This window comes from Hydra viridissima, unplaced genomic scaffold (assembly GCF_058129835.1).
Source record: "Hydra viridissima isolate aposymbiotic clone 2 unplaced genomic scaffold, HvirCarnegie_v1 scaffold_4, whole genome shotgun sequence".
NCBI lineage: Eukaryota > Metazoa > Cnidaria > Hydrozoa > Anthoathecata > Hydridae > Hydra > Hydra viridissima.
The window spans coordinates 18,710,250-18,734,366 of NW_028324303.1; the positions used below are offsets into that span (position 1 = coordinate 18,710,250).

A 24,117-nucleotide genomic window follows, 5' to 3' on the forward strand; every position below is an offset into this window, starting at 1 on the left:
CAAAAAAGCTTAAACGAGGGCAAGCATCATCAATCTGCAATAGCCAATAGTCATGTCAAGAAGAAATTAATTGGGAGAGAACTAAAACCCTTAAAGTAGAGACAAAAACATTTGATAGGAAGGTCCGTGAGGCTCTAGAAATAGAGACACCAATGTTCCCCTCTAAATGGCGGGATTAATCTTGATAATGGGCAATTTGTAAAAACTAAATTTTGGACACCATTTTTTACGTTTTTACGTAAGAATAATAAAGAAAGAAGCCATTCGACTGCTGACGTCAGTTAATTTTAACCGTTTTTTGTAACTTAAAATATTTTTACGAGCTGATGATGCTGGTAACCATAATCCAGCGAAAATTTCTCATAATAAATTAATATTTGTATTTAGAGAATTCGTATTATTTGATGTTTATTATTAATATATATATATATATATATATATATATATATATATATATATATATATATATATATATATATATATATATATATATATATATATATATATATATATATATATATATATATATATATATATATGAGACCGTCAGCTTCAAAACCGGCCCTTTGTACTAAAGCAAATTTTACAGGATACACTTTTTTTTTTGCGCAAATAAAAAAATTAAAAAAAACATATACACCTCATGTTTAGTCACTAATGAATGGTTTTCTATGTGAATATCAGTAATTGTGATAATCATTGAATAGGAATATTTAATTAAAGGGCATTTTTTTCAAAAAAGAGCCGGTTTTGATCCAGGCATTGCACATTTTAATAAAATTTTAATTGTTTTGTGATTAATTTTGTTAGAACCCATGGTTATTTAAAGTCCACCGCGATTTCACACGCTTTTCAGTATATTTACGCCATCTATGTACAATTTTAGAAAACTCTCTTCCCCCTTTTTTTAGCAGGATAGCCCGCTAATGTTTTTTAAAAAGTTAAATATATTTCGAAGTAATATTTGCCATGCATTAAATTTCTATTAAAATGCAATAACGTAACTAATTATTAGTGGTCATAAAAATTGAAGAAATACCTGCATCACATGTCATATAAGTTTAGCTACCAGGGTTTTATAGTAGTAGCAACAAAACACGGAAAAAATTTTTAATGAGAAATTTATCATGGTTCTTGCAATATGTTATTAAATAAATTTATGGTGTACATAAAATTTCTGCTAGACATGCATAGGCCACAAATACATGTGTGAACAACATTTAAAAGATTAAATTTACTTATGTAATAATTAGCAAGACAAAAATTATATAGCTTTCTTTTTTTTATATGCACCTTAAAAAACACATTAAAAAGGCAAGTCAATGTCTTAATAAGATTTTGTTTACAATAAAATAGTTTCAAGTTCACAAAATTTAAATTACTAAATTCTAACATCAGCATCATCAACATTAGATAATCCATCTTCACTACAGCACAGCTCATTATTTTCTTCTGATTCACTGTCCTGATCAGAGTCAATGCCATCTATTTCCTCATTACGTATGATTTTATTGTAAAACTCAAGATTTTGATCTTGTCTCCAATCAACACCATAATGAGAGTTCAATAACTTTTCTACATCCTTTATTTTCTTCGGGTTAATTTTAATTTGTGAATGAATGATTGGTAAATTAATTGAATTAAAATTTTTACCTTTCTTGGTCAATGACTTAAAAGCATTAACTTCTACTGTATAAAAAGGTTCACCTCTCACCTCAATAATTCTTGGTCTTTTTAACACAATGATTCTTTTACAACTAGCTATTTTGAAATGCCAAAAAACATTATTTTAACTGTTTTCAAATAACTTTTCCAATGAAAAATTTCATAATCTTCTCCTAAGTGGAAAACTGCAGAATGTTTTTCAATGACCTCCACATACTCTTTGGGGCTAACAATGATCTCCTTCTTATTGATGACCTTTTCAATGGTGCCAAACACCCTATCTGGTGGGATAAAGGAGTGACCTGTCACTGGGAAATCCAGTTCCACTGTTTGAATATGAGGATGAGCTTTTTTGTGGAGCCAATAACTGATCATACCAATCATTATTGTATTCTTATTTTGCCCAGGACATCATCACAGCACAATCTGACTCTTTTTATGTTGCTAGACATGCTTAAATTATTCAGAGAAAAATAAAGAGCAGATGCAATTTCATTTGATCCCTTAGATTGCTCCCCCTCTATCCAATAGTGAGAATCAATATTTTCTTTGTTAAGTGTATTATGAGAGCTCCCTTTTGCAATTGTAAAATTATAAAAGTTGAGCTGCCTCCTATAATATGCAGCTTGATCTGATAGTTTAGGTAAGACTTGGTTCTTCTCACAATCAAATGAGAGGGTAACAAGGTTATCACTTTCTTCCCTCAGCTTGTCAAAATAAGCATCAGCTCTTTGGCAATGGATGTTTAATTTAAAACTATTTTTTCTCTGGCTTGGAGATCTTTTGTATTTTTGATTCTAGTTTTAAGTTCAGAACATGCAGAGCAGGTGTCAACTCTAGGGGTCCCAAAACCTAGATTATACTCTGTATTGAATATATTAGTAAAAAAACATTTGGTAACTTTTAATTGACTATCACACTTTTTGTTATACATCCTCCACATTGCAGCAGTTGAGAGTTCAGCTGGTAAGTACTGCCTACATTTTGAGTGTGACCTAAAGTAGTGCTTTTCACAAACTTGAAATGATTCTATGAATTTATTTACTTTCTCTTTTTTCTCAACAAACTTCTCTGCTTTCCTGTCTCCACCTCTACTTTCTTTGGCTGAAGTACCAGATTTGTGATATCTACTGATAACTCCAACCAGTCTATGTTTTTTTATGCCTAATATTCTTAAAAATGTTCTCCTACAAACTGGTATTCTTATAGAGGAAGAGATGGCCTTTGTAACAAAATATTTTACAGTAAATTCTCTTTTCCTATTTGATTCACCTTTAACACGTTTCGGCTGTAGGGATGAACAATGTTTCAAAATGAAGTTGTCCTGGTCCATTTTCTTACTTGTTTGATAAAATCGCTCATTGAAAGTGATGACATCACTCTGTGACAGGCAGTGACATTGGGAAACACCCAATTTGTGCTTGCATGAAGGGATTTTTGGTGGACTCTTCTTTGAATACCTGCAGAAAAATAGAAGTTAAAAGTTAATAAACATAATTACAAATAATAGTTCATCAGTAATGCATACCTAGCTTTCTTCTCCCTTGCTTGTTTTGCGTTTTCGGGGTCTGCCACGCGTTTGCGTGACTGCAGTCTGCTTGTTTTTTTTACTTTTCGATCGTTTTCCATCGCAAAAAGTCTGTAAATGTTTAGTTAATTAATATTTCATAAATATTTTCTACTTTTTCTATTACTTACAAGACAAATCACGAAGAATTTGCAATTTCCAGAGGATAAAAGCATTAAAAACGAAAGTATTTTCAATATCAGCTGTTGTGATCACGTGGTATGATAAGTGCTTTCCTATTGGCTGAAATAATAAACTGGTTTTGAAGCAGCTGCGCAAAAAAAAGAGCCGGTTTTGCACCATTTGCTGAATTTTACATAGTAAAAACTATAGGATTGAACAGGTTTTGCATCATTTTTTTAATTTTTCAATATAGTGCGAGCCATTACAAAACATTTGGCGTGCTTCATTCAAAATCGAAAAAAATGTCAAAGGGCCGGTTTTGAAGCTGACGGGCTCATATATACAGTTCAATTTACAAGTATATCGAACTATATATATATATACATATACATATATATATATATATATATATATATATATATATATATATATATATATATATATATATATATATATATATATATATATATATATATATATATATATATATATATATATATATATATATATATATATATATATATATATATATATATATATATATAGTTCGATATATTTGTAAATTCATGAAATTTAGGAACATTCTAAATTCCACAAAAATAACGGCATACGAGATTAAGGAAATTAATATAATGGATTAAAGGAGTTTAGGGTCCAGAAAAAAAGCTTTACAATTCAAAAACCTGCCAGTCTGAGGGTATGTGATCAGACATTCTAGTGATCAGCAGATTTTCGGTTAATGTCGAATATTCTAAGAAATCTGACTTATAAGAATTTTCGATTTTTAAAGTCTATAAAAATGATCAAGAAAAAAAAAAAACTTTCATTAAAGAATTTGATTTACAATTTGAATAATTTTAATTTTTTTAAAGAATAAAAATTATTCAAACTGAAAATCGAACTCTTTATCAAAAGTAAATCGTTGTAAATACTCAGTCTATCAATTAGAGTACTAAATAAGGGGATGATAATAGAGACGATTTTAAAAAATCATCCTTGTTAATTAATGTGTGCAATTGCATTAGTCAAGTTCATTATTTTGGAATCGGAACTTTACTTTTAAAGAAGTGAAATAAAACTTACTGATCCGTTTAAAAGTTCAAATTTGTCCAGTTCTAGAGGCTCTTCGTTGCTGTTTTTCATGAAGACATTAATACGAAGTTTATTGCTAAACAAAGCGTCGTACTCAAGTTTAAATTCGAGTAATTCTTCTTCTTTGAATAAAAGCTGAGCTTCTGGAGGAACTTTAAAAAAATCAACAATAATTATGTTACAATCGAGCACAAAGTCATGTTAAGCTCAGATATAAATGTTATGGTAAATTTGGATAATTTTTAGAGAATAAATTCTCGATATCATTGTCATTTGTTAGATACATAATTTGAATAAAATTAAAATTCTGTTCACTATACTACTTTTTTGGATTCTAAACTTATCGTTAACTCTCATATTTAATCAAAAACGAACTTGAGGCATCGATCCACTTCTCAAAACGCTGAGACTGCCAATGAGCGATATTGGCATGAGGATCTATCTTACATGTTAGACGACAATCGTCTGCCGAATCGCTTTCAAACACTGGTCGTTGTATTATCAATGGATTGCAATTAACAGCTAAATGGAAAAAGAACATTTATATCTTTTTTTATTGATTGCAAAACACTCAAAAAACATTTACCAATTTAGTTTCTCGTCAGAAAACGTTTAAGTAATTCAAAAAGATGATTCATACCTTTATTGACCTCCATTAATATATGCTCAATTCTAGCATCTTTTTTGATGTGTTTTAAGAGCTCTGTCATATAAACACCATTTGATTCACCAATAATTTCATAGGCCTCGGTTGCAGGCTGACTTAAATTATAGCAATATACAACAACACAATTAGGTTAACTTAATCTAAAAAGTTTCGAATCTTTTTAAAACAGAAATAACAAATGAAAATTTTTTAAAACAAAGATTACCAAGAATAAGCCACTATCGTATTTCCAGAAGTACCACGACGAAGTCTACATGGTCGAGATGAGTCTGAACTATGTAAGCTAAACATATTAAGACATTCTAGTATATTTTTAACTCTTTTAAATAAATAGATTTTAGCAAAGCAGAAATCAACTTACTCTTTTCCTATCACCCGACATGCATCTATAATGCATAGGTTTAGAGCAGTTCCCCGAAGCTGCATTTCACATAAAATCTCTTGAGCAGCTATGAACTCATCTCGGTCAAAAGATGGTGAGGCATCAACTGGTATGAGATAGTTCTCACCATTTTCTTCAAAGCCATGACCAGCAAAATAAAATAGAGCAAATACGCCATGGCCAAGCAATTTGCAAAAAGACAACATAACTGTCCGCATTTCTGTAAGATTCAAATCTACCAATGACAAAACTTTAAAGCCAAGTTCTTTCAAAGCAAAAGTAAAAGCTTCCACATCTCTACTTGGATAACAAAGCTCACCACGATGTTTATAGGTTTGGTTCCCAATGAGCAAAGCTATTTTGTCACTTGCTGTACATTAGAAAAAAAATATACATATTTCCAAATATTTTAAATACTACAAAAGTAAAAAATCATCAAACTATTTAAATTGTTTTCAAACCAAAACTATACCAACTACTGCAGTACTTTCCTTCAAGATCATCTGATTCACAGAGAGTGCTACTTTTGCATCCAGTGGTGATGTAGAATCTGTAAGTAAAATTATTCAAACAACTTTCAAAAGATTGCAGGTTTACAAATGCAAACATTAAAATAAAATTTACTTTAAAGGGTTGGATAGCTATATATAAAATTTACTTAATTAACATCCAGTGAAAGCAAAAGCAACTTTCACTATTAACTTTCTAAGCTATAAATGGAAGCACACAAACAATGTAATCATATATGATATAACATTTGTGAATGATAGGTACAAAAAAGGCTCTATAGAAGCAGAAAGAATTAAATGCCTCAATACAATAACCTAACTTATATTTTTTTAAGTTTAGAAGAGTTGCTTCTTTAAGAAATATTATTTTTTAACATTATATAGCACATTTCTAATGAAATTAAAAAAAAAAAAGAAAAAAGAAAAAAAAAACAACCACAAATAAAAAACCATACTTATGGGTTGCAAAATAGGTTTGGATTTAAGAATGCTAGTTTCTTTCATCAGTGCTGCAGAAGATTGTGAAACATTTGAGTCATAACTATTATTGGAGCTTAAAGATTTCAAAGAAGTACCACTGGTATAAATATATACTGGGTGACTGTCTAAACAAACACCATTAACTAAAGTTTTAAATATTTTAAAATTATGCAAAGTGTTTCCTTAAGACCCTTCAGAAAGAAGAATCTATTAAATTCCAGAGAAAGTAATTGCTAATAAGAAAATTTTTAAATAAAGAAAAGTTGCAAAAAAATTACCAATGGTTTCAGATGGGCCCTGACCTATTTTATGACGGAGATGCTCATCTTCTAAAGATTAAAAATAACCCATATTTTCCTTTCAACAACAAAGCCTATAATCTCAGAATGTAATAAAAAATAAAACCACAACCTTTATCTTCTAAAAACTTGTCTAAGTCTTCATCTGCAAAAAAAGAAGAAAATATACATTTAACTTCATAGTTCAATCATTTTATCTTGTTATCTTTTTCTTAGCTATTTTTGTCTTTGTTACTTTCACAATTATGAAAGTGAAAGTGAAACTGATCAATCACTTAAAAATATTAAGATTATTGTAGAAGATTATTGTGGAAACTAACTTAAAGCTAGTTATTATCTGGTATTTGTTTGATAATACTTATACAGGAAGATTACATTAGTTGCAAAAACTATTTTATACATTGTTCCTGGTAAAAGCACTAACAAGAGACATAACGGTCTGATATAACAGTTTAAAAATTGACAAAGGTGTCTTTAAAAGTAAAAAGTCAAATAAAAAGAATAGCAAATTTTAACCTTCCTTATTCAAAAAAAATTCAAAATACTGATCAGAAAATCTTAAAAATTATTTCATTAAACATAAATTATAAGTTTTAACACAAAACAGAACATGTATTAATCTTTTTCTGTGTGCTAAAAAATAGAAGAATATGAATATTAAAATGTAAATCCTAACCACTCATTACAAGTAAAAATTAAAAAATGTCTCTCTAACCCAGCCTGCTATCACTTAAAAGCAGAAAACACAAGAGCCTGTAAAACTTGTATACATAAAAATATGAAAATAACATCTGAACATTACCTGGATCATTTTCTTCAATATGAACTGTTGATTCACTGGATCTACTTGGTAAATTATTTGTTAAAAATGATCCTGTGCAGTATGAAGATGGCCTCTCTAAAGTTAAAAAGGTAAAAATAATTTTTTTACATTTTGAAATTGAAAACCATGAAAAATTAAAAACACAATTCTTTAAATTGTAGGTTATAAATACTATAATCCAGAATTATTGAATTTTATGTACCCATAATCTTAAATTCAAGTTGTTGAAAGATTAAATCAACCAAATTGCATTATTTTATTTTTCATTTTAAATAACAGGTTTTAGGGGAGGACTTCTGATTCTAAAAGATGCTAAGTTAACTGAAAAAAGTTCTAGTCTTATGTAAACTTAACCCTTTTGAGACCCTTTTTTTTTAAGGAAGTATGAATAAGTTGTTTGTATTTTTGTAATTTTGTTAGTCAATAGTACCTAATCTATTGGAAAAAGCAAATAAAACGTCAAGTGGTTGGTGGGGGTGGTGGTGCATATATGTTACAGCAGCCTTCTGTAGCGGCTCATATGTTTACCACCAGTACCATGCAAATATTGCTCTTGAAAAAAGTTGAATTCTTTATTGTTATATAATAAAGCATTTTTTCTCAATAAATATTGCATATTTTGAGCATAACATAACTAATTGACATAAACATAAATGAACGTTCATACATATCACAAAATATTTTATGAATGATAGGCTGCAAAATATTTTGAACATAATGGTCACATTCCAGACAAATTGTTTTTGTCCATTTTTGTGTTTGGTTTTCTACACATCTTCTACATCTACGTTTTGTTGTTCCTTCCACAGGAAGATGTAGAGATACATTTTCCAGTCGCGGTTTTTTCATAGATGGTTTCACTCTTGACAATGAACTTTGTACAACTGCACTTTTTCTTCCCTCATTTATCATTTCTTCTGCCAGGGGAAATGATAAATGAGGGAAGAGAAACTGCAGTTGTACAATGTATTATCCAAGCATTTACAAGGGACATCATAAGTAAGCGATGAAACACTTTCTTCCACCATTTGTTCGATTTACAATTCAGTTCATATAGTCCTATCATTTGGTCCGCTAAATCCACCCCTCCCGTAATTTCGCGATAAAACGCAATCATCTTTGGGCAAGGAACACTACATTTTGAGCCAGTTTACAAAGTTTTTGTTACTTATGTAACATTAGCTTTACGGCAATTACTCAACATAAGTACTTTTGTATCTTGCCATTTTACAAATAGCAGTCCATCTTTACTGCGCTGAAACATCTTTGCCTCTTTTCAGCTTTTCATTGATTTTAGATAAATATAACCTACTTTTGTTGCATGTTCCTAAAACATCATCATTTAGTGGTACATATATGTACTAAGAGTCTCGAAAGGGTTAATGCACCAAACTACAAAAAGGTGAAAAAACTAACTTCGACTTAGATACCAAAATTGACAACTCTTCAGATTGATTCAACAACCTGAAGAGTTTGTTCAGATAGTTTGTTCAATAGGCTGTGTTTCAGGATCATTAATCATTATGTTCTTTATTTTGGGCGTTGTTGTTCATTTTAAGTTTAAATCAGATTTCTTTGTATAACACTTTTTGAAGTTTCTATCAAATTTGTAATATAGTCAATGCATGTAAAGTTTTATCATTTTAATGGCACCAGTTACTAAATTAATTAAGAGATAATCAAATTTGTCTTGAGCTAAACTGCTTTTTTACTGAGTCTTTTTGGTACTTAATGCTTAATACTTTTTTTCTTACTTTTTTTGGCTATGGCATATACAGAATATTTGAAAATTTTAATTTTTAAATCTAGGCTAGCGGTTTTTGGTTTTAAAAAGATTTTCTAAATTGAGCTTTGATTAGGTAATTATTGTTAAAAGTTCAAGGGACTGCCAACAACTATAAAAGGATACTTTAAAGTAGTGAATTAGGTTATATTCAAACTTTACTGTACCCCAAATATCAAACTCTTGCATTTTTAGTAAGATTAGTACTTGAAAAACATTATTTCACAATATATTTAAATACCTTTTTTTGAAACTGATGGAAATTTTTTTTTATTAAATAAATTCAATTGTTTTGCCAAAACTGATTTTTCTGACCACTGTGAGGGGATTAAGGAACTAACATAGGAGTGTCTTGATATTTAATAATAACTTCCATTTTTAGTAAGCATGCCAAACTATGTTCACTTATATCATCTCCTTCCAAATTGAGAAAATCAACTAGATTTTCAACAGCAGGATTTATTTTGGGATTTTTTCTTTCATTTCTGTCTTGATTGTATTCTTTTTCTCTGGATTCAGATTTCTGCACCGCAAATTGCCTTTTGCCTAACCTGAGTTACAAAGCACAGTTGCAGAATGTTTTTATATATGGCTAGGGTAAAAAAGCTAACATGGCATAAAATTATTTTAAACTAACTTGTTCAGGGCTTTGACCAGTGAAAGCTGATCTAGGATCTATTGTATTGGTTCCTGAATCCAGCTGACTTTATTCAACCCATTATGCACCCCATTATGTGGAACAATTGCTATTTTTTTTAGATCTACTACTTATACACTACATGTAAACTTTTTGCTTTGCTAATATATTTTCCAATATCAACATTGAATTTGTTTTCTAAAACAGCTTCATCAACCAAAGTAATCAAGTGCCTAGTGTGCAAAACAGAAAAATGGTCTTCTTTGATTTTCATTGAATGCAGTTTACATTCCTCACCAAAGATGATGGTGTTAGCAGTGCCTTTTCTCCCATTAAACAATATGCATAGGATATCCTTTTCCATAATAATCTTATAACGCTAAATCTTACAATCCCAATGCTCTTTGGTTTCCTCTTAATGTTTAAACCGTGCCATCACCTAAATGAAAAATCTTAAAAAAACTGAACAAATTAATGAACATAGGCTCCACTCTAAACAGAATTTAAAAAACTAAAAATTTAGCTGTATCATGCTGATGGAAACAATTAATTTTTACATCCACGCATGCGTATACTAAAGATTTTCATAACCTTTCTTTTAGATCACATAACTTTTTTATGATCTATGACAAGTCTTGTAATAGAAATATCACCATCAACAAAACCTGTATCTTTATATTTTAATTTTGATTCATTAATTGTGGAAACTAGCCTCTTTGATACAACAAATTTTATAGCTGCCACTCTAACTGCATCCATATTTAAAAAGTTTAAATCTGCACTCTTAAAAGTCTCTGTTAAACAACCTATGTCATTGCAATCATCAAGTTTGATACAAATATCATCATTAGAGCTTACTGCTAAAGAACCCTTTCACTCTCTATTTTAGGTCTCTTTGATTTGTCCTTTCTTTGTAGATATCTTTGCTGTCTGTTAGCTTCCTTCTTTTTTGCATTTTACTCTAAGTTCTTATCTTATCACTCTCACGCTTTACAAAGTAAAATTATACAAACTTTTACTTACCTGTAATTACTTGCATTTTTATTATTTTATTATTTTTTAGTATTATTATTACTTGCAACTTCTGATTGGATCACAATTTGATTCTTCATAGAGTCCATCAGAGAATCTATCAATAATCAAGTTTGGACCAAGTTCTTGCTTAGAAATAAACTGTTGATTTCTAGATTAGTTGTTCTCTTCTATTTTTTAAAATTCATGTCAACCCCATTTTCAGTGTCGATTGGTATCGATGGATTTGGCTTTTTGCCATAAACTTTACTTCAACTAAAATTTTTTCTCAAATTTAGTTAAAACTTATACCAATAAAGAGATTTTATGAAGCTAGAAATTCTTTTTAATAATTTTAATTTGTTTGAGATTATTAAGCAACAATAATGCTCAATTCACTTTTGCAAATATTACAAAATTTTAATCGGCAATAAACTTTATCAAAATAATTATATCCTCTATATCTTGAAATATTTGTTTTAAATACAAAATCTTTATGTTTATGCAACTGTATAAAAAATCATCTGCTTAGCTTGATAGGTTTACTCAATTCTTATTATGTAAACATATCATTAAATATTAAATGCAAAAGTAGAATAATTATAAAATTGCCAATTATGTACAAGTTTTGATGCTTAATTGGTCTAGATAGGGGTATTTGTTATATATTTATACATATGTTGAAATTTTAATGAAATAATAAAATAATATACTACAATAACTAAATCAAAGCCAAAATGTAAAAGAAGAATTTTTTTTAAAACAAGATGTGACACTTAATACATGGCTAATTGGTCATCAATACCCAGTTCTAAATAAACTAAAATGTTTGAGCTGTTTACCCACAGTTGGTCTTGTCCTACATTTCCTTTATTATGATAAACAAAATGGAACTTTTACAAAGCTGATCCACTGCCTAACAACAAAGAAAAGAAATACTATTGCTAAACTAAACGTATAGTCTAACTTTTGCAATAAAATTGAAAAAACAACTCTGACAGAACTAAAAAACAGTTAAAATTCGAAACTGATTTGGTAGACAAATTTAATAAAAAATTTCATTAGCCCCATGCAGATTGTGAAAAACTTATATAAATTCAACAAGATATTCCCTTAATACAAGACAAAGGAGAAAAAAAAAAAAAAAAAAAATAGTAATACACATTGAAAATTTAGATTTCACACTTGTGAACAGTTGATTTAATGTGTATGGACTGACAAAGAAAGATATTTCAGGTTTCCGTAGGAATCAACTCTCCAAAAATATTTAATCACAAAAGGATTACCTGTAGTTCAATTAACTAATTACACGTTGATTAATTCGGACTTTGATGTAGGTGTGCATGTATTCATGTCTTTATAGCCGTCTGACCGGTGCTTGTCTGAATAAATGAGTGCAAAGAAGAAAATTTCAGATACCCAGAAAGTTCTCCACACAGTCTTTCAAAGCGTTTCATGCTCTGAGCTCAATCAGGGACAAGGAATCAGTAAACTGTTGGCTTTTCAAAAGTTTTCGAGTGTCTGGTCCAATGAATACTCCTTCCTTAACTTTTTCAAGTGACAGTTTTGGAAAAGTCTCCTTTATGATTTTCATCGGTTCGCTGTCAGAGTGTAATGCCTCAACAAAGTTTTTAAACAGGCCAAGTAATTTATTTCAACTATCCATCAATCTGAAAAATGATGTTATTCATTTTCACACTCCAAGAGCTTATCATATTGCCAAGTAGATGACAAAAGGAATATATTGTCTTAAAGTCTATCTGTACTGTAGACAATCCATTTATGTGAAAGTCTGTTTAAAAACTTCAAACAGTTCTGATGTTACATATAATGAACTTTGTCTCTGAACTCTGGAATCTTATGTTACTGTTGATAAACAGGTAACAAATATTTGAATTAAGAAACTGAAAGGATATACATGGCATATGAATGAAGATTTGATTAAACTTGAATTATTTTGAGAAAGAGGCCATGATTGCTACTCCGAACATATCACCAACAAAAACTGATCATAAAAGAATTATTTCAAAATTAGTTGCACACTTTCAAGAAAAGACTTCAGATTTTATCACTCCAAGATCAATGACTCTGTTCTCTGCATTTAAAATTGATCCAATTTTTTCAACTTCTAATCCAGCTACATGAGGTTTTTGTCTTATACATCTCAATACCAAGCAAAAAACAGCAAGCATAAAAATCACCAATGACAGTACTCAGTGCATTGTTAAATTAGCAAGAAACTTTAATGTACCAACACTTAATGAAGCTGAACAACATGCTTTTCCTTTGCTTCTAATGATATCCCTGATTTTTTGAAACAATTTATGAAGGTTTGATGTGGAATGGAATTCCATGCTTTTGTTAGCATAAACATAGCAGTTAAGATAGAAAACTTAAGCATCTTGTTCTCTTTTTCCAAGGCAGCAATTCGCTTTTTCACTGCAAGTGAACAATATTTGGCTTTAAGAGATCGGATAACTCCTTGATCCATAGGTTGAGTGATCGAAGTTGTATTCAGTGGAAGAAAGATAAGCTCCATCCAATCAAGTTTCTGCACGTTAGGATGAGCAGAACAATTATCTACAAATAAAGCAATTTTCCTTTTTTTGAAAACTAAACTTTAGGTCAATTTCTTTAACCCATTCCTCAAATAATTCTGCTGACATCCAACTTTTTGGTTGGGCCTGATAGTGACAAGGAATATTTTTCACACCTTTAAAACTAGGAGACTTCAATTTTCCAATTACAAACATTGAAACTCTTTCTCCATTAACATTACCTGCAGCCATCCCAGTCAGGCGAACTTTACTTTGCTTGCCTCCTATGCATTTTTTCTTTTTTAAACGTAAACTTTTGTCAGGCAAAAATTGGGAGAAATGATCAAATTCATTGGCATTAAAAATATTTTCAATTGAGTATCAAGAGAGAATTGTAAGCAGTGTGGTTTCGAGCCATGGAGTGATCATCTGACCAATTACAGACTTTGCCTCTCCAGAGATGGTTTTGAAAGATATACCATATCTACAAAAAAAAAAAAAAAAAAAAAAAAAATTATGATTGCTTTGACATAAATTATACGTGTGATACGTACGTTTGAATTTAACTTTGAGGTCTTTACAAGTTTCCAGAATGTCTACCTCTGGAAAATATTTACTTTTATTTTTTTAAAGCAATTAAAGAAAAAGCTGTACAATCATATATTGTAAAATCATTAATTATAAAAATTGGAGAGAGTAAAATAAGAAATTAATTTACTTTTTCTTAAATTTGTCTAGCCATCCATCCAAAGCTTGAAAATTTTCGAAGCTTAACTCTTTCGCAAAATATAAAGCTTTTTCTTTTACCAGCAAACCACTGATTGGGACATTATCAGCTCTCATTCATTTGAACTATTTAAGTACAGCTTTGTTGACTTGATAATACGTATCAACTTTCACCCGTTTAGCCAAATTGTCAAAGATTTTATCTTTATTCTTTTTCCAGGTTGAATGAGAGTTTGGTGTAATATCAAAGATTTTTGAAACCTCTTTATTTGTTTTTCTTTTCTCCAATTCCAGTAGAGCTCCAATTCCAGTAGAGATTGTTTTCTTTATGCAGTCTTTTTGATGCCATGATTTTTTTTAAACAGAGGGAAATAATTCACGCTAATTGTTTAACAAAAAATCAAAACATTCGAAACTTAAAAAAGTTCGATTACAAAAATTTAAAAAGTTCAATTTACAGAGAGAATTTTACTAAAGGTCTGAAAAATCCATTTGAATTGTAGAGGTTTTCGAATTATAGAGATTTGAATTATAGAAAGTTAAACAAAAAAGTTTCTTAAGCGCATTTCACAGACTTTACATTTAGTCAAATTATAGAGGTTTTCGCATTAAGGAGATTCAAATTAGAGAGATTGTACTGTATTGTATTATTTATACTTGATCAAACTTTTATGATATATAAATCATAAAATATGTATGTATGTATGTATGTATGTATGTATGTATGTATGTATGTATGTATGTATGTATGTATGTATGTATGTATGTATGTATGTATGTATGTATGTATGTATGTATGTATGTATGTATGTATGTATGTATGTATGTATGTATGAATGTATGAATGTATGAATGTATGAATGTATGAATGTATGAATGTATGAATGTATGAATGTATGAATGTATGAATGTATGAATGTATGAATGTATGAATGTATGAATGTATGAATGTATGAATGTATGAATGTATGAATGTATGAATGTATGTATGTATATTTTCTGTTAAAGTATTTTTTTATTTTTAAATAATGTTGCAAAAGAAATTTAACATTCTTGTTTTAATTTTCTTTTTCTAGAATTATTAGAATAAGATATATAGTTCATGTTCAGTATCCTGCGCAGTTTTATGTACTAAACATGAACTATATATCTTAATAATTCTAGAAAAAAAAAAAAGAAGTATAACTACAGACACAATGGTTTTAACAAAGATGGTTCAGGAAAAGTATTTTATCTTTATAAAAACCTTAAAAAATAACTGCAGAAAGTTCACAGGTTCAAAAATAATAAAAACAATATTGACTATTTAGCTTGATAATAAATCTTTCAACAATTTTTAAATGAGAAATGGTTTAAAGGCTATAAACTACACAAATGATTATTTGCAGAAATTCTTTTTTTTTTTATGGGTCATCTTTCAATCAACATTTTGTTTCTAACGTATAATTTTAAAAATATGTTAATGTTATCTCTCTGTAGTCAGTGATTTATACAAACTGTCTGTATAATTCAATATCTGCTTTAATTATACAGACAGCTTATATGAATCACTGACTAAAGAAAGATAACATACTATCCATATTTTTCAAATGTGGAATAAATATAAAAAATTGATAATGATTTGTGTTTTATGGAAAAGGTGTTATAATAAATACTGTCAGAAAGACTAAACAAAGCCAAAGTATTAACATTTTGGAAATAATATTTGTAAACACGTTTGTAAACATGTGTTAAGGAAAACTTTGTATTTTAGCATACTATATTATTCATCTTTGTAATATTTGTTCATATTTAATTTGATATTTAAAGAACTAGTTTTAATAGAAACTATTCAAACAGGAAGATATACCATTAATTCTAGTATTATACTTTGATGATATAAACACTCAGGGTGTTTATATCATCAAAGTTTATTTTTGTACTGTATTTCAATGCAATTGTTAAATTTGTCTAGTTTTCAAAAATCATACATAAATAAAGCACTATGATAAGTATGTTAACATTAAGCAATTAAAGTTTTTCAGGGTTTAAAAAATCAATCTGAATCAAGCAGAGATGTGTCTTTAGATCGCTGCAAACCAAGTGATGTGATCTGATGACACATCTCTCTATTTGATTGTTATAAAAATAACTAACATAATTTAAACATTTATAGATATTTTAGTTCAACAACAACGAATAATCAATAACAGTTAAATTTAGACAAATATGTAAGCATAAAGCCTAGATGTAACATAAATTTTACCTGAAGAAGCAAAACTATTACGCCTCAAATTGTCTTCATCATCTAAATAAAAAATTTGTTGTTAATCAAGAAGAAAGTTGATATATTGAAGAGGATTGTGAGTAATCATTTATAAGGAAATCACATTTAGAAACCTCTTCACAAGGCTTCATGCCTCTTTTAAACATCAAACACATATGAAGAAATAAGGGTATGAATAAGAAGACACATTTAAAAACTGCTGCTGTAATTTTATAATTTATATAACAAAAGAGTCCACTTTTCAATAGGGAATTTCCTTGTAATCCTTAAATGTTAACAACAACATAAAACAAAATAAAAATTATTATCAGCTTTGGTATATGGTTAAACATGCTAAATTAGATTCATTATTTTTTATGCATTCGCTGAATAAGTTTTTTTACCAAGTGCTACAATGAGCACTTGGTAAAATAAACTTATTCAGCAAATGCATAAAATAAACAGCTACTAGTTAAGTTGTTCAAGAAAATAGACAAATGAGTAAAAAATGAGCTATCAACAGTCCAAGTATTAATTCTGAGACTATAAATTACATTTTCAAAACGAAACTTTTCAAAAAAAATAGTAAAAAGTTACCCAGATACATAATAAATTACGAGGTTACTATTCAACTTACCACTAGATCTGCAGTTTGAAGTATCAGATAAGTCATGCTCTGTAGCCTCTTTTATTGAACTTGCTGACACAGTTGATGTAGGACGTGAACGAACTAAAATTTAATATTCCACATAAAGATTTTCTGTATAATTATAACAATAATGCAAAGATAAAAAGTAAAAAAAAATTGAGTTGTTGAAATAGTTGAGAAAAATATTTTTGTGTTATTAAATAACAAACCTATACAATGAGTGTGAGGTTCAAGCACTTTCACAGCATCATAACGCTCTATCTTCTTTAATAAAATTATAAGATCTTCAACAGTTTTTGATCCAGAATCTGAAAACGGAAGCCCAAGGTGTAAGTTTAACTGAAAGTGTAGTAACATTCAGTAGAAAAAAATCATTAGTATTTGAAATAGCAAACTCATTAATATCTTAAATAAATTTTTATTTTTTGTAAACAATGAGTTTATATAACTTTTAGTGAAAATTTATTTTAACATATGCAGGGTGGCCAGCCACTTTGTTTATTCAAATTCCCTGACTTTTCCCTGACTTATTATATTTTTCCCTGAGTTACTTGAACTTTTTTTCCAGTTTAATATCATAGATTATTACAATAAAGGAAATAACTTTAAATAAGCTACAAGTCAGAGTTTTTCTGTAGAGAAATCATTTATGTTATACAATCGTATTATATGCTTCAGCCTTAAAATTTGTAATAAACTGATAAAAAAAAACAATAGCTACTAATCTAATAATAAAACATCACTAGTCTATATAGCCTTCAACTCAACTTTTTGAAAAAATTGAGTTGTTAATTGTTTTATATACCTTTTTCTACTGTATTAAAACTTAAGTTACTATACTGGGTCTGCTACCAATACATGTAATAGATTTGCATATTACCAATTAGGGTTCAGAAAATTTTATAGAAATCTTTAAAATAATTATCTTAAACTTTTAAAAGAATTAACACATACATATGTATATTTTTAAATATAAAAAAAATGTTTTTTTTGTTTTTCAAAAATGATTTATTTCAGATTAAAAATCATTTTTAAATTTAAGTAAGTAAAAATAATTAAAATCTATGTAATCAAAAAAATTGAAATCTGTTCATTCCATTTTGTGTGAAAGCATTTTTATTTCAACTTCAATCTCGCATATATCTTCCTGATGATGTTGATTTAGCTTTGTTTTTTCAGCATTTAATTCCTTGATTTTCTGCACAGCTACTCTTTTATCAATACTTTCTTTTTCTTATTGCATCTGTTCTTCTCTCATTTGTTTGAATGAATCTTTGTAATGTGAATGAGACATATTTACACTTTTAATCATTGATTTGGTTATTTCAACATTGCAAACTCCACCAACATGGTGAATTCCATCATATACCTGTCTTTGGGCAACTACAGAGCTCTCATGTAAATTTTCTACAAGAACATCTGAATTGATAGAAAACCCACTTTCAACTTGTGCATTTCCATTTGAAAAAGTGAAGACAATTATGGATACTTCAAATAAGGGACTAAAATTCTGGCTTATAAAAGGAATTAAAAAAACATCCAACCTATCTTTATAAACATTATAATTTGTAAACTGTAATCAGTGGATGCCTTTGGCAAGATCACATAAATCTTAATACTGAATATTGACCTTATCAGCTAATGTGTCATTAATCCATTTAGATTTGTGAAGGATTGTGAGTAAATCAGTCATTCTGCATTTTCCTGTCAGAGTTAGAACAAATAGTAATGGGGTTTAAAGCAGATATAGCTCTTGTAAGTTTATATTTTAAAGGACTTCTCTACCTTAATTTATCAACCACTTTCATATAAAACTGGATACAATCACTTCGAAATTGTAACTCTTGATTTTCACTTACTTTTATTTTACAAAGAAGTGAAGAAGTTGCAATACTAAATTTTACTTCTTTTTCGTAACACTTGTGCATGGTTAGGTCTATTTTCATTAGCTTAATAATAAATTTTGCCCCATCCAATACATCTTTTTTAATAAAGTTCTGCATGACAGATCTCATTAGTTTTTCTAGTTCTTGGTAAAGGAAAGGTGCTAACGGAGAATCTGACTGAAAAAGTCTTAAGAAAAGCTCTGCAATTTAAGCCAAATACTGAAAAAAATCAAATTTTAGCAGGCATCAAAAGATAATTGACAGCGCCAGTAACAATATTTACAGTATAATTGTTTGGTAGTTTAGACTGTTTAACATACAACTTCACATTATCGTAAATATCTAAAGCTCTCTGACATATAGATACATTTCAAACCATCTTGTTGAACAAAATTTCTTAGGAAACTTATCACTTCTACAAATTGATTGATAATCTGCCCTACGTGCAGGACTACCATGTACAACATGTAGGCCACATGACCCCATTTCAAGAAAAGATGTTTCAAATTTTTTACCGAATTCATTATTGAGTATATCAAAAAACTTCCAACTTACATTTGGTCCATCCATAGATATTTGTAAAATTTTAGCTTTGAGATTTGCATTTAGGACATTTGTAAAACCTTTGTAAAAGTCATAAGCAGTTGCATGGTCAAGAAACACAGACGAAAAGTATCTTGTAGTCACTTGGTTACGCATCACATCCCAATATCAAATGCAAATATCCATTTGGCCTTTCTGAACAACTTCATTTAAAGATTTATCAAAACATACAACAATGTGGGTAGAGTTAAAGACAGCTTTTAAAACTAGATCATAAAAATATGGGGCAAGTCTGTGTGTAATGTTTTAGGCTACTTTAGTTTTCCCAATAGTCATTTTTTTAGCAATATAACTGTCAGAAAACATACGCTGAAATAGAAGTCCAATTTTGGAACATGATCTGTATGAAAAATGTTGCTGAGTTACGTATAGCGCCCAAAGTATTTCAGAACGTGTTAAATCATTTTGAGCCGTAAATAGAGAGGAAGGTGGAACTACTGTACTGGAAGAAGTTGTTGAAACGATTGATACTAGTTGCAAAGATTTTAGAAATGAATCAGTAACTAATGAAGTTGATGAAGCAGATGCTTTTGATGCTGTATTTTTCTGTGACATATTACTGGAAAAAATCTACACTGCATAAACATACAGTTATAAAATATATTACATAGATATAATATATATAACTCATATAGAAGCACACAGTTAAGTAAATTGAATACAAAAATAATTTATTTTAAAAATAAGTTTCAAACTTTAGATAATATAACAGCAATTAGATAATAATATATATAATATATCATATTTACTATTTTTATCAGAATTTAAGAGAGTTGTAACTAAAATAAAAAAAAATATTAAAATAAATTAAATTTTTCTTTCCTTCTATTATTCACCTCCCCAAGGCCAAGGGGGCCATTTCAGTCAAGGAGGCTTCTCTTTTTTTTTTAATTTAATTTTCCCAGACTTTTGGCAATAAAAGTGAAAACCCCTGACTTTTCCCTGATTTCACTGACTAAAATGCTTTTCTCTGACTTTTCCCTGATTGCCCTGATTTCCAGTTGGCTGGCTAACCTGATATGTAATATAGATTTGCATGTTAAATAAATTTTCTACAATAAGGATTTTGAATTTTCATGGAAATATTGACTTAGAAGTAATACACATTTAGTAGCAATAAGGGTAAATTAATTGATTTTAACTAAAAATAGCAACTAAGATTATGTTTTAAAAATAAATTTGTTACATAATAAAGTTGTAAAGTAATTTTAAGTTAAAAACATATTATAAAACTTATTGAAGGTAGTCTTGAATATGTATTTATGATAATATTTGTATTTTATATATTTATGATATGTACAAATTACTTATGATAGTATATGTAAGTTATGTTTTAATGCTAATATGTGCAAATATAATCCAAATTTTTAATCTTTATTAACCATATTGTGATTTTTCCTAGTATATATTTTCCTGTTAAAGTTACTTTAAAAAGTTAAAGAGGCCAGACAAATTATATTTGAAAGTTTTGTGATGGTATGCTAAAGACTTATTATATGTAGATAATTGTTCAATAGTAAAAGAAGTAATTCAAATAACTTTCAAAAAATAACACTGAGAGATAAAGTTATATCTATGATTATAGCAAAAGAAGGCATGAAATAACAAGATTGTAAGCTATTTATCCATTAAAAAGAACAAACATTGATTTTGTAGATAGTATCTTTTGAACTATGCTCATCTTCTTAAAAATATCAGAATATATATCAGAATGCTGGATAAGAAAAATCAGAAACAGAAATTTTCCAACTGTAATTGAAAAAAAACTTAGAAAATAAGTGTGAAATATGTTATTTCAAATGTGCTTGGTTTGTATTAATTCAGTAACACCATCTTTTAATACTAGATGTATGGGAATTTTAACTGAGATGGTCCAAGGGCACTAATGAAGTATATTTATGTTAATATCTTATATCTATATTTAATACATGATAAAGAATCATGTTTTCATTTTATCAGATTCAGATTCTGTTATGCTTTTTTTTTTTCAATCATTTTGTGTTAATCAGGTTTTAAGTTACTCATTTAATTAAATGATTGTAGCATTATTTAATTATAGCTGAATAATATTTTTTCAAGCTTACTCTTTGGCATAAATTATCTTCTCTCAGTTAAATCTTATAGATGTGCAACAGGTAGGCATATTACAAGCATCAACATTACATATAGATTAATAAGACTGATAAATAACAACCTGACCACCAATGCTCTAACAATGAAGCAGTTGGATCCTTTTGCATTTCTAGCCACCGAACAATTTGAAAGGATTTGCCCATCTTCCCTGCCAAATATTTATAATCTTTCCCAATTAATGGTGGGTTTAAAATCATACTTAGCTCTGATAATATATCTGCAGACAAATCTCTAAAAAAAATGTGGTTAATTATAGAATAAATAAATATGAATAAAACAACTAGAGAACTTTTTTGAAACATTTTATAAATATCAGAAAGTTGCTAACAGATTTTTTAGAATAAAACCAATTTAATTTGTTTGTTTGTTTGTTTTTTCTTTTTTTTTTTTGTTTTTTTGTTTGTTTTTTTTTTTTTTTTTGCATTTTTTAAGAGGTAATGGAAAATCTTAACTTTAATTGTCAATAATACTCACAACAATTTTAGCACCTTTAACAAGCTTTGTTTTACATATACTTTGATAAAACATCTGCCTGCCATTTCAACTCTACCATTTATTTTATTTTCACTTAAATCTTCCTTTTACAGTAAAAACAATAAAGTAATAGGCCTATCAAAACAAGAATTTTTGACAATTTAAAGAAGAATGTGGTGGATTGTAGCAGATAAAGCAGATGTCCCATGACAAGTGTTTAGTTTTGGTAGCTTTTTGCTTAAGAAATTATTGAAACATGTAAATTATTGTCTAAATAGTCCTTTGATGTTTGTTCTTAACTAAAATTAAAATCAAATATCTTAGAAGAAAAGAAAATTTTAAAAGAAAAAACCATAAAAAATATAAAAACAATCATAGCTCAACATATATATATTTTTTAAGTTAAATTATTTCAAAATACAAAGGTGAAATTCTTAGAAGGATAAAACTCAACTGCTATTTTAATAGCTTCACTAGATGTTTTTAAAATAATAAATACTTAAAGGTCTGACATTATAGACGAAAGAAAGATAGTGATCTAACATATTCTGATCCATGTTAATATTAAATTTAAAATAATATCTTACTTTGCCAGAGTGGGCCTCATTGGCAGCTTAAAGCTACCATCTAGCTCTACCATCTGCATTTTTCAAGTGAAAAGAATCCTTTGATACCATCAATTTTAAAATTATAAGTGTGTGAACAGCAAAACAGTGTTGAAATTAAATAAGTTTTTAAAACTGAAAAAAAGACTATGTATGTATATATACATACATATATATATATATATATATATATATATATATATATATATATATATATATATATATATATATATATATATATATATATATATATATATATATTGCCTATATACATGATCAATGATTACCGTAATGTATGTTACTTTAAGACTTTTTTACAAAGTTGCAATTTATTGCATTTAAATTGTTGTGTATGTTTAAAATTTTAGATTTTCTCGGAAGAAGCACATGTTAGTATCTTCTTCACTTTTATTAGGCGACACTAACTTTTGTCATCGCCCGAGTACCTTTATGTTCGTACCGATAATTCTGTGGCTGCAAATTACTTCCATGGTGTCCATTTGATATTTTGGGTAATATAAGGTTGTCTGGTTTTAACTTGTGTCCAGTTATACAATTATATGTTTATTAGAGCTCAATTGTTTTAAGTAAACATTTCCTAAATAAATAATTCCAAAAAGTTTCTGATATTTAAATACTTTATTACGACAATGTGGAATATGACGGATTGTGTTATATCTGAAACAGGAGAATATTTTTTTAAAAATATTTTATGAACAACTTTATCAATGATGTTCGGTCGGAAACACTTTGATAGTTGCCACTATCCACTCTACAACCAGCAGTTTGTGGTATGATAAGAAGATCTTACTTTTTCCAAAAATCAACTTTGATACAAAAACTACTTTGACCATTCCCTATAACGGGAATTAAGAGTCGTTAACGTCAGGGGAGGTTTAACAAGGGTCGCCGAAGTAAAAGTTGGTGTTTTCTGTCGGGTAAACAAGATAAACTTTACATAATGTGATCAAATAATAAAAACTAAAGAACTACTTTAGAGAAAATTTCTTTGCAAATTATGTTCCTTATGTAATAATGTTTATTTATTGATGTAAATAAATGCAAAAATGTTTAAGTATCTATGTAAATATGTTTGTGTTTATGTTAAATTTCGTTAATATTTAACCCTCTAAAAGCACACATTCAACTTAACCGCTAGGTTGTGGCTTTTTTTAAACCTTTGAAGATAACTAAGCATAAAACTATCATCAAGTATAAAGA

General features: G+C 28.5%; 1 protein-coding gene across 1 annotated transcript in view; it reads right to left on the reverse strand.

The window, feature by feature from the left end:
• The window catches only part of LOC145183636 (mucosa-associated lymphoid tissue lymphoma translocation protein 1-like), a 29,367-nt gene extending 6,329 nt beyond the window's left edge, over window positions 1-23,038 (reverse strand). The window contains exons 1-15 of the mRNA XM_090085585.1: window positions 22,879-23,038; window positions 21,879-22,048; window positions 17,405-17,503; window positions 17,184-17,276; window positions 16,547-16,588; window positions 7,587-7,682; window positions 6,897-6,929; window positions 6,764-6,814; window positions 6,461-6,610; window positions 5,969-6,046; window positions 5,476-5,866; window positions 5,320-5,397; window positions 5,088-5,209; window positions 4,823-4,969; window positions 4,439-4,599 (exon numbers count right to left, since the gene is read on the reverse strand). Coding sequence (XP_089941711.1) covers window positions 4,439-4,599; window positions 4,823-4,969; window positions 5,088-5,209; window positions 5,320-5,397; window positions 5,476-5,866; window positions 5,969-6,046; window positions 6,461-6,610; window positions 6,764-6,814; window positions 6,897-6,929; window positions 7,587-7,682; window positions 16,547-16,588; window positions 17,184-17,276; window positions 17,405-17,503; window positions 21,879-22,048; window positions 22,879-22,937 — 1,770 coding nt within the window. The 5' untranslated portion in view covers window positions 22,938-23,038. The remainder of the gene's footprint in view (window positions 1-4,438; window positions 4,600-4,822; window positions 4,970-5,087; window positions 5,210-5,319; window positions 5,398-5,475; window positions 5,867-5,968; window positions 6,047-6,460; window positions 6,611-6,763; window positions 6,815-6,896; window positions 6,930-7,586; window positions 7,683-16,546; window positions 16,589-17,183; window positions 17,277-17,404; window positions 17,504-21,878; window positions 22,049-22,878) is intronic.
• Window positions 23,039-24,117: the final 1,079 nt, after the last annotated feature.